General features: G+C 38.0%; 1 protein-coding gene and 1 pseudogene across 1 annotated transcript; both read left to right on the top strand.

The window, feature by feature from the left end:
- The first annotated feature begins 1,628 nt into the window (after window positions 1-1,628).
- LOC110424505 (protein MOTHER of FT and TFL1-like) lies at window positions 1,629-2,689 on the top strand. Its single transcript, XM_021439084.1, has 4 exons — window positions 1,629-1,902; window positions 1,984-2,045; window positions 2,140-2,180; window positions 2,299-2,689. The coding sequence occupies exons 1-4, from the start codon at window positions 1,702-1,704 to the stop codon at window positions 2,520-2,522; spliced, it is 528 nt and encodes a 175-aa protein (XP_021294759.1). The 5' UTR covers window positions 1,629-1,701; the 3' UTR covers window positions 2,523-2,689.
- A 4,658-nt stretch (window positions 2,690-7,347) lies between these two features.
- Window positions 7,348-11,477, top strand: part of LOC110424317 (uncharacterized) — a 5,266-nt pseudogene continuing 1,136 nt past the window's right edge.

Raw genomic sequence — 11,477 nt, 5'->3', positions numbered from 1 at the left:
TTCTCTGGTTTGAAAATGATTAATCATGCCCTTTATCGATAAGGTTCTGGCTAGCTCTAGCCAGCTAGAGAGTCTAAATCGGCAAATGGGCAAAAACCAGCAGTGGCCTTGGTATGGTTTGTTTTTGCTAGGGACAATTGTTCATGAAATCAACTTCACCGGCCTTGTTATGGTTTGTTTTTGCTAATTGGTGCCAGATTGCCATTAGAATTGATTCCTGCTTTGAAATGCAATCAATACCTTCCTTACTACCTAATACGTGTTGGATAGCTGTTGAATGATTGAATCCCCCAATAACCAAAGTTAATCACTTGACTGAAGGTGAAAATCAGAAACGATGGCAGACTTCAGAGTTTAACCTTAGCTCCCTGGCTTGATCCAAAATTATACCGAGGCAGCAATTTTTTTCAACATGTATTGGAGAAGCCACCCCACAGTTACCAACCATATGTCAAACACGTTAAGCTAAGCTTTTGTATGTTTGTTCTTTCCTTCCTGTCCTTGTTTTCTGAATTCAATTGGTTTGTGACTTGTGATTATCTGGTTGTAATCTTCATGGTGCACAGTCGAACAGGTTTTATATAACAACAAGATGTAGTTATCAGTAGCCCGTTCGGTATGGGTTTTTCTTAATACTGATAATCCGATAATATCAGAAAAGGTTCCCTGTGCTAGCTATGGATCCTGACTAACACCAATCGTAGACTATTGGTGCAGAAAGAGAAAATTTTGGTCCTAATAGGCCTATCTCCAGGGCAAGATTGATGGGATCAACTACAAATATGGTTGAGCCTTCTGCAATTGGGCAATGGAGTCATGCCCATGTCAAACCTTTGCAGGCTTTTGCACTCGGATGACACTTGATCCAAGCAGAAACTGTTAGCCCAAAACCCCAAATGTTCATCTCACAAACCATTACAGAATGGCCCCAGATTTCTTTTTTTTCCGAGAGGCCCAAGAATAACCCAGAGATCGCACCATGAAGCAACTGGAATCGTCCAATAATGATTGAATAATGCTCCATAACATAATCTTTCTCAATTTCCCATTTGACTAGACCAACAATGGCATCTGATTGTGCAACCAAATTTTGTTGTACGATTAAAATATATGGTTGATTGGTGTTGATTCTTAGTTGCTTTCGTGTAATTATTCTTAAGAGAGACTGCATATTAAGAAAAGCCAGTCAAAGAACATGAATTCCCACTTTCCTTGAGTGGGATCGGAGCAATTTGATTGCAGCTGGTAGTCGCTCACTTCCAAAGTCTTGTTGATGGTTTTCAACGCAAAAGCTTCCAGGTTTGGTGAATATGGAATGTCTATCCTCACCCTTTTAGATAACCAGCAAGCAAAAACAAGAACAAATGTTGCAATAACAAACCAAGATAAAGATAGATGAAGATGTTGAGGATATTTCAGTCTATTGGAGATTACGGCCGCCGGCCAATGACCGACACATGCCCAGACGACCAACACGTGTCTAATGGGCACTTTCATTTGTGGACAAGGCAACGTGTTGAGTCACGCAAAGTTGTCCCCTCAACGTGTCGATCCTAAACAAATCCCAGGCCCACTTCGTCATTTCCATCACCCAATGCCAACAAGAGCAAAAAAGATTAGAACGAAAGGAAAAATCCAAAACTATAAATTAGATTAATCCATCAAAGATAGAATAAGGGTCTAGTCCGATCGAGACACCATATGGCTAGGTCCGTGGAGCCACTGGTTGTGGGCAGAGTGATCGGAGATGTGCTCGACATGTTCACTCCTGCCGCGGAGCTTACTGTCCATTATGGCGCCAAGCAGGTCCACAATGGCTGTGATATCAAGCCATCTTCTGCTGCTGATAAACCTCATGTCCGAATCCTTGGCCCTCTCGTCTCTTCCAGTTTATACACTCTCGTATGCAATTCTTCCAATAAATTTTCCTTTCTCACTCTTTAACTCTGTGACAGTGATTCAATAGTGTAGCAATATATGCAGGTTATGGTTGATCCTGACGCCCCAAGTCCAAGTGAACCCAGATTAAGGGAGTGGCTGCACTGGTAATTCCATTATCATGCTTATCTCTGCTAGTATACTGTGTAAAGAATGAAATGTCACTATAAAAATTTGGTTCAAGTAATGTTTCTGTTGCAGGATTGTTGTAGATATTCCTGAGGGACATGAAGCTACCGAAGGTATAGCTTTTCCATTCTACTCTTTCATCTCCAAAACACTACTCTTAATCATAGAAGACGAGAACATAGATTTTCAAGTTACTTTACATGATACAATATTGTGATATTGGGATTTCAGGAAGAGAGATGGTGCCTTACATGGGACCCCAGCCACCTACAGGAATTCACAGGTATGTTTTGGTACTGTTTAAGCAGGAGCGAGCAACGGAGGGAGGGTGTCAACTCCCAGATGGCCGAGCCAACTTTAGTACTCGCCAATTCGCTGCTCAAAACAGCCTGGGGCTTCCAGTTGCTGCAGTGTATTTCAACTCACAGAAGGAACCAGCAGTGAAGAAACGCTAGCAGATACTTCAAGTGCAACATTTAATATTCAGTAGATTTTGTGATACGTTCATAATAGGTTTGATATGGTTATGGGGATGGGTCGTTGTTGATAAACAACGGATTTTGATCTGTACGTAATTTTCATTAATTTTGGTTTGAATAGATTACACGTTTTAATTGATTAATCTCGATATAAAAAAATTGATTCGAATTAACTGAATTATAAATAATTGATTATTTCGATTTGTATGTGTGTTGGAAAGTATTTCTACGTAATACAAACCTCAACCAATGAGTTGCAACAAGTTGAGTTTAAACTCGGATGAGAACAAGACTTTTAAGTTTTGATTAATTAGAAGGAGGATGCACGTCTATATCAAATCCTTAACTCAAGTTAGTCAACAAAACATTTGACTTTTTTAGTTTTTTAACAGAATTAACAAACCAACATAAGTTCAAGATGTTTTTGATCTTTCTAAAATTTTTGGAGGTTCTTTGACTTTTTCAACTTTTTGTTTCCGAGAATCTTAAATATTTATTTTTTTCCTGATTAATATACCAAGGATAAATTCTGTTCTTACGTAAAATTAGATTGTTAATTTTATTTAATAAAAATATTAAAAATTCTCAATTTTAAGTTAACTTGTTTGTTTATATTTAAATATATTATTGTACTTTACTGTCAAAATTAACATCTTGAGCTTTTGCAAGTAATAAAATTTATTTACAAAATATTAATTGAGAAAAAGAAATTAGAAGGTATAAATTGAAAAAAAAAAGGAAATTATGAGATGTTCTATGAGAAAAATTAAAACTAAAAGAGGTGTAAATGGCATTTATCATTTCTTCACTCTTTATTAAGCAGGCCAGAGAGAAGCAAGGCCAAGTTGCCTGAAGCCCACGAGACCCAATCAAAATATCAAAAATACCGAGTCGCCATCGTCACTAATCTTAGGCCCATTGGGCACAGATTTTAGGAAGTTTTGTGAATTGAACCATGTCAATAAAGTACAGATCCAAACTACCTACATAAACCTGTTAAGACTGCAAGCCCGTTTATATGAATACCATTTACCGTGACCTCCATGTACCAGAGGTTGGCTAAAAATTAAGAATCAAATTGCCTCGAAACCTGTTATTTTTCATTTTAATAGCACAATTGTAAATGAATAGCACGACGAGCCATTTGTTTTATAGCTCGCATTCATTTCAACATGCAGTATATGTATTTCCTTTCTTTCTTATACTGCAACCAGCGCAACTAAGCTAATGCTTCAAATGGAAAACTGGGTAGTATATACTTCTATGCTCGTTTCTACTCACCTCTTTTGTACGTTTTTGGTTAAAGAAAGCAACTAGTAAGAAGCAAGAAGAGTCTTAGTAGCTAGTGAAGGGGTCCTATACAGGGTATTACACTACATTGGAACCACTATTTCTTGTACAGGGTAGTGTAAAAGATGTTTCTTTTAATTACTGTAACTAAATGCTAATTCGTTGAACGTGCCTCGGGTGACCTTATATATAACGGTACGTCTCATAGCTGCTTCTCATTTTAACCAGGAAAAAGTAATCATCTCCTTTCTCCTTCCAACAACAACCGCAACAGAGCTTTTTGCTTGAGATGGAAAACTGGCTATTTTCTCCTCTTTCTTTGGCTTTTCTAGCGCAACTTCTTCTGTGATAACTGGTAGTATCTTTCTTCATATTGGTTTCTCTTCTCGTTATCCCTCTCTTTTGACTTTTCTTTGGTTCTCGTTGAATGGATGTTAGTAATCTAAAACATGGGGCACATACATTTCTTCTTCTAAGTATTGTTCTCCTTTTCTCCAAGAATCAAACAGAACTTATCGTTTGATTAGTGAACTTTACTCGATTAGTGAACTTGAATCTTCTGTGAGAACTTATCGCTGGTTTCGAAACATTCGTTTCTAGGGTTGGACGTGAAATTCTCCTTCTTGGGTGTGAAAAGAAATGTTGTGTAATGCCATTCATGATTCTCGACATGAATTTTATTGGTTTTTCTTCTTTTCTTTAGTTTCTGGTGAGTGTTTTCTTCGGTTCTTGGTCATTTACGTAAGCCACAAACCGTTTCTGTTCTTTTCTTGCTTTGCTAGATAGCTAAATAGAAACCTAACACCTGGCCAAGCAGAAGTAGTTTTAGTATGCTAACACGGTGAATTGTAGGAGAATATTAGTAATCTTAATTGGCTCTAATCACGTTGATCCAGAATGGTTCAATTCGTTACAGGTTGTTGGGCAAATCTTGATTTTTCTTTTTCCTCAGTCTCGGTTTGGATAGTTTGCTGTGCAGATGATATTCAGAAACCTTCATTTTTATTACGTTTGGTGTTTTCTTTCTATAGGAGACTAATATGCTATTGAGCTTCATGTTCTTTTTTCCAAGTTTTTTATACACATGACACATGAACTTGTCCATAAACTTTTTGAGGCTTATATATATATTTTTTGCATCACACTCCTCACACTTTGTCTTCTTTATGAATGTGCTTCATCGGGTTCTTAAACTAAATAAGAAAATCTTACCCGTATGGTTTATTTCTTTGCAGGCGAAAAGAGCGAATTGCAGAATGGAACATGGGCCAATGCATCCACCTGTACCTCAAAAGATACATTGGCAACCTGACCTCTCAGTCAGACATTTGAATTACACTCCAAGGATGCAAGAGATTCATGGGGGTGGTGCCTTGGTGAACAGGATATCTTCATGTTTTGTAACACCCTTGACACATACTTTTGTAAGTGCCCTATGGGAGAAAGATCCTTTTCTGTTTGGGTTGGCTACAAGAGGTATTATCAGGACAGCAGTTGCTCCATTTGAACGAGTGAAGCTCTTGATGCAAAACCAGAACGAGATGATCAAGTCAGGTCGGCTGATCAAACCATATAATGGAATATTTGACTGCTATGCCAGAACAATCAGAAATGAAGGTATCTTTTCCCTTTGGAGAGGCAACGTTCCAAGGGCCACGACACATATTTTAGCCAAGGTAACTTCCACCGAAGTTGTCCTATAGGAAGCTGTCCTATTCTCATGATTTAGAATTTTGTAACATCTTACGCCTTTATGTGCTACAGGTCCTACAGGTTAAATTCGATGAATACATAGCGAGTCAAGAAAGCCGGTGGAGTACTTTTCAGATGAAATCGGCTGCTGTTCTTTCTTCAGTTGTAAATCAGTTTCTTGTTTATCCATTTCTTTATGCTGGAACACGCATGGCAAATGATGTCAAAACTACCGGTTCCTTGAGCAAATGGCAGTTTAATGGTATACTTGATGTGTATAGAAAAACTCTGAAAGTAGATGGCATTCCTGGATTGTTCCGTGGATATACTATGGCACTTGCTCAGCTTGGTGTGGTGACAGTGCTATCCCCTCCTTTAACGCCATGGCGACACTTTTTGTATTTCCAAGCGCGGGTCAGTGAGATTTTTGTCTTTTATGTGATTAAACTGCAGTTTCATTCCAGCATGTATTCTTCTCTCTGCACCATCATTATTTTTTGCTATCCTTTATCAATGTCATCTCCCCGAAAGATGCTGGATGCGGTCTTTGAATCTTTTTGTCAAAGATGACTTTTCCCAGAGCTTATCTGGTTTATGGTTACGCGAATAATCTGATAAATGATACAGTTAAGAAATGCTTGTTTTTTGCAGAATAGTTATTTGGGCAGAGGTATTGTAAACTGTGCGTTTGATCTTACTGGCAAGCTGGTTTGTCACCCATTGGATACAGTAAGTAGAAGGATGATGATGACCTCAGGAGAAGCTGTCAAATATAAGAGTTCACGGAATGCATTTGCGCAAATTTTCAAAACTGAGGGTGTTAAGTCCTTTTATAAGGGTGCTGGATCAGTAATACTTGCAAGTGCTGTTTATAGTGTTTCCAAGGTGCTACTGTATCATCCATATGATATTTACGCTGCTGCAGTAGAGAACGAGTATTATGGCAGCGTACCTGGTTTCTCTATCTCCTTTAAATGGAAGAATGAGGGAGGGATTTCTATCTCCTTTAGCTGGGAGTGGGACGAGGATAACTGACAGGGTAGTGATGGCAACAGTCATTTCAGTCATGATGGATAATATCTTACCCTCCATTCATTTCAAGTCCAGTTTTGACTTTCTTTTCCCTTCTTTCGTGAGCTGAGAAACATCTTTCTTTTGTCTTTTGGTCAAACGAAGCTTATAAACTTGTTAAGAAGACCGAATAGCAAGGAAGATATGATATTGTTAGGTTAGATTTTGAAACAGCGATTAGCTTTCCAAATTCAGTAAGGTACTTCTGCTGCGATTCCAATATAAAAAATTCTTCTTGGTTTGGGATCTTTACGAGAATTGTGTCGTCCTGACATTTGCATTGTGTGTTACACATCTGCAATATTTCATAGGTCTACTTTCATTTCATTAATTGCTCATAGAAGTGTTAAATTAATACTGCATTGCTCTAAACTTCCACAATCCCTTGAGCAGCACACTGACAGCCCCCCTTGATGATTTACGTTCCATGCAGAATAAACCTGGAAGGCGAAACTCAATAGTTAAAATTTACAAGTTTTTAAGATTCTTTCATGGCAGTAGCTAGCTGTGAATAGTAAAGATTCCTGGCCAGTCGGCATAAAATGCAAGTGCTGCAGAGATCAATGGTTTCCTGGACTCTGGAGAAAATATGAAAAGAAAGAGAACATTCTGTAGAGCTCAATCAAACTACCATCAATTGGAACAGATTTTAGGAAATTAGAAACCAAGTTATGGGTGAAATCAAAAATGAAAAATGACCATGTTTCATAACAAGAGGCCTTTGAACGCATTTTCATAAAATTTCTAAATGGAGGTTCCTTTAACAAGAGTCAATGGAGGGTCTTTTAACATGAGTCCTTTTTATATGAAGGTGCCTGGGCAGGCAGTCTCATGGCTGCTTCTCATTTTAACATGCAAAAAGCAATCATCTCCTTATGGCAGGAATTCACAGGTATATTTTGGTACTGTTTAAGCAGGAGGGAGGGTGTCAACTCCCAGATGGCCGAGCCAACTTTAGTACTCGCCAATTCGCTGCTCAAAACAGCCTGGGGTTTCCAGTTGCTGCAGTGTATGTCAACTCACGGAAGGAGCCAGCAGTGAAGAAGCGCTAGCAGATAGTGCAACATATAATATTCAGTAGATTTTGTGATACATTCACAAAACAAATACGTAATAGGTTTGATATGGCTATGCATGGTTATGGAGATGGGTCTTTGTTGGTAAACAACTGATTCTGATGTGTACGTAATTTTCATTAATTTTGGTTGGAATAGATTATACATTTTAATCTATTTATATCAACATCAAAAAAATCGACCCAAATTAATTGAATTATTCATAATTGATTATTTCTATTTGTATGTGTGTTGGATAATATTTTTATGTAAGGCAAACTTTTAACTAATGAGGTGAAACAAGTCAATGAGATCACAACTTTTAGATTTTTAACAAACCAACAAAATATAGATTCCAGATGTTCTTTATCTTTCCAAAATTTTTGGAGTTTCTTTGGAGAATTTTAAATATTTTTGTAATTAATATACTAAGGATAAATTCTGTTCTTACGTAAAATTGGATTGTTAATTTTTGTTTAATAAAAATATTAAAAACTCTCTATTTAAAGTTAATTTATTTGTTTATATTTAAATATATTTTTGTATTTTACTGTCAAAATTAACATCTCGAAGTTTTGCTAGTAATAAAAATTATTTATAAAATATATTAATTGAGAAAAGAGGTCTAAATAAAATTTATTATTTTTTTACCGTTTATTAAAATAAAATACCAAGTCGGGGGTGGGTCTGTTTCTCTTCTTCTCCTTCCCCTTGTGCGGGTAGGTTTTACCAAAACGAACTATAAAAACACACACCCGGATTCTGATTGTTAATCAAAAAAAGATTCATCAATAAGAAATTGCCTTCAAGAACTTTTCTTCTATTCATCACCGCGTTCACGCGTTAGCCTCTCCGAGCTCCCTTTTATATCCCTCACTTCATATCGACATGTCTAGGTTGATCTCTTTACCCTTTTCAAAAAAAATTTTCTGCTTTTTCATTAAAAATATTTTCTGGGTTTTCTTTAGCTGGGGTTACCTTTTTCTGGGTCCGGTTGTTTTAGGATTACGTTATCCAGGAGTTTGGGTTTAAGGCTTTTAAAGTTTTTTTTGGTTGTCGTTTTTAAAAAAAAAAGTGAAATTGATTTGTACCGAAGAAGGTTTATTCTTCTGTTGTAACATAATGTAATGATTTCGTTAATTTAGTGATTGCCCAATGAATTATATGTTAAATATTTGAATTTTTTGAAAAATATTTTTTCCAACAATCGAGTTTAATAAAATAAAGAATGAAAGTATTCTTTCCTCACGTTTTGCGAAATTGGCAATTGGGTTCTTAATAATTAAGAATTTAGAATTTGCTTCTAAGGTTTATAGAGTTTACATGGTAAATGACGAGAGAAATTGTTGGCATGCAGACTTTTGACATTTGCAAAGATTAAGAAAGGTTCACAATCTGCTATTTCAAACCAGTCGAGGAGCCATTCAAGTTTTAGGAAGTATGGAGCAGTTGTTACTTTTGGGTTGCGTTCGCCGCAATATAGTGTGTACTCTTGCTGTAGGTCGACTACCAACAAAGGATTGTGTCAAAGTTATTTTGTCAGGAACCAGTCCTTCCTCTGTGCAAGTAGTGCAGTAACTCATTGCGCCCAAGTTGCTTGGAAAAGGCTTACCCGAAGATGTTATGCCGGTGGTCGTACTTTGCCTAACATAGGCAGGATTGCTCAAGCAGTCAGTTTAGCATTGTCCCGCTCACACCTGATAGTTCCTGCTGTATTTGGCTTGACATGTGGACGAGTGGCGTTGGCACAGGGGACTTTATTAGAGACAGACTACTACCCATCACAGAATTCTTTGTATATGCGTGCACAAGAAGGGCATGCTTTTGTTTCCTCTATACTACTTTCATTAGTAGAAGGTGTTATCTTGCTGCTGAGGTCTCTCTATCTTGCAGTTTTGTTCTCTCCTAGCATAATAATGGCACCATTTATCGACTCTTGTGGTCCACGAGTCAAGAAAATGTGGCTTGAGGTTGTGCATCGCACAATTGAAAAGGCAGGTCCGGCATTCATCAAATGGGGTCAGTGGGCAGCAACACGACCAGATCTCTTCCCCAGAGATCTATGCACCAAGCTTTCAGAGCTTCACAGCAAAGCTCCTGAACATAGCTTTGCCTACACTAAGAAAACTATTGAAAGAGCATTTGGCCGCAAACTTTCTGAAATTTTCGAGGATTTTGAAGAGGAGCCTGTGGCATCTGGAAGTATAGCTCAGGTGCACCGGGCTTCTTTGATTTTCCGCTATCCTGGTCAGCGGATCAAGCCCATGGTAGTTGCAGTAAAGGTTAGACATCCTGGTGTCGGTGAATCAATTAGGAGAGATTTTATGATTATCAACTTGGTGGCAAAGATATTAAAGTTCATTCCAACTCTGAACTGGTTGAGATTAGATGAGAGTGTCCAGCAGTTTGCTGTTTTCATGATGTCTCAAGTTGATCTTGCAAGGGAAGCTACCCATTTGAACCGATTTGTATATAATTTTCGAAGCCGGAAGAATGTTTCTTTTCCTAAGCCTGTATATCCACTTGTGCATCCTGCTGTTTTAGTGGAAACTTATGAGCCAGGGGAAAGTGTCGCACATTATGTTGATGGACCTGAAGGACATGACAGGATTAAGACTGCACTTGCTCATATTGGAGTTGATGCATTTTTGAAGATGATTGAGGTAACTATTTTTAATTGGTTCGCTTATGGTAACATTGTTATGTGATATCCACCTAATGATGCTTGATCCCTGTTTCCCATCACCTCATCTGTTTGAGAGAGAAAAGTATGATACCATTCCGGTTTCCATGAGCTTATAATTTTCTTCTTTCAGGATAACTTCATTCATGGTGACTTGCATCCTGGAAATATCCTTGTCCTGGTGTCTCCAAGTGAGGCTTCTCGAAAAGGGCTCTTTAAATCAAAGCCTCAAGTCATTTTCCTTGATGTAGGGCATGAACCGCTGAACTTGTGCTGAGAGTGATGGCGTGTAATATATGGAATTTTTCAAGGCTGTTGCCCGTAGAGATGGTCGCACTGCTGCAGAGTGCACACTCAGATTATCGCAACGACAGAACTGCCCAAACCCAAAGGCTTTTATTGAGGTGATGTATATAGATGTAACTTCCTTGGTGGGAATAATTTAAACTAGGACAGTGAGGAGCTAGGAAAATGTTTTCTTATCTTCTTCTTCTTACTATGCTTTGATTCAACAGGAAGTAGAAGAATCATTCACTTTTTGGGGTACTCCTGAGGGTGATCTAGTCCATCCAGCTGAATGCATGCAAGAACTGCTTGAGAAAGTAAGGCGTCATAAAGTGAATGTTGATGGCAACGTATGCACTGTGATGGTCGCAACCTTGGTCCTTGGGGTAACTTCTTTCTTTTCAATTGAACCTTTGACCAATTGACATTTCTATTTTTGACTCCGTCCCTCTTGTCCTGTGCTCTCTTTTATCTGTTAGGAAAGACCTCCTTTGTCTTTATGTTTACTTTTGCATAAAACGTACTCTATCTCTTGCTGAAGGAATCTAAATAAATAGCTGTCGTCATAGCCTGAGGAGTAAATCTGCCTGATAGTTGAAACAGTCTAGAAGTTAAGAACAGGGACTTAATTCTCTTTTTGGAATTGTTTCATAGTAGTCCTAGGAGTGACTTGCTGAAATGCCTTAACAACATGAAGACAAACCTTAGTTCATATTGTCATTACTGCCCGTTTTGGTAATTGACGTGATTCCGTAACACGTACTGGTACTTGCCTGCAACTTGTAGGGTTGGCAGAGGAAACTTGATCCAGAATATGACCTGATGCAAACGCTACAGACAAGGCTGCTGGAAGCT

This window comes from Theobroma umbraticum, unplaced genomic scaffold, assembly GCF_002168275.2.
Source record: "Theobroma umbraticum cultivar Fairchild unplaced genomic scaffold, ASM216827v3 scaffold_204.0, whole genome shotgun sequence".
Taxonomy (NCBI): domain Eukaryota; kingdom Viridiplantae; phylum Streptophyta; class Magnoliopsida; order Malvales; family Malvaceae; genus Theobroma; species Theobroma umbraticum.
The sequence above is the reverse complement of the archived record's forward strand: the minus strand, read 5'-3'. Positions and strand labels throughout refer to the sequence as shown.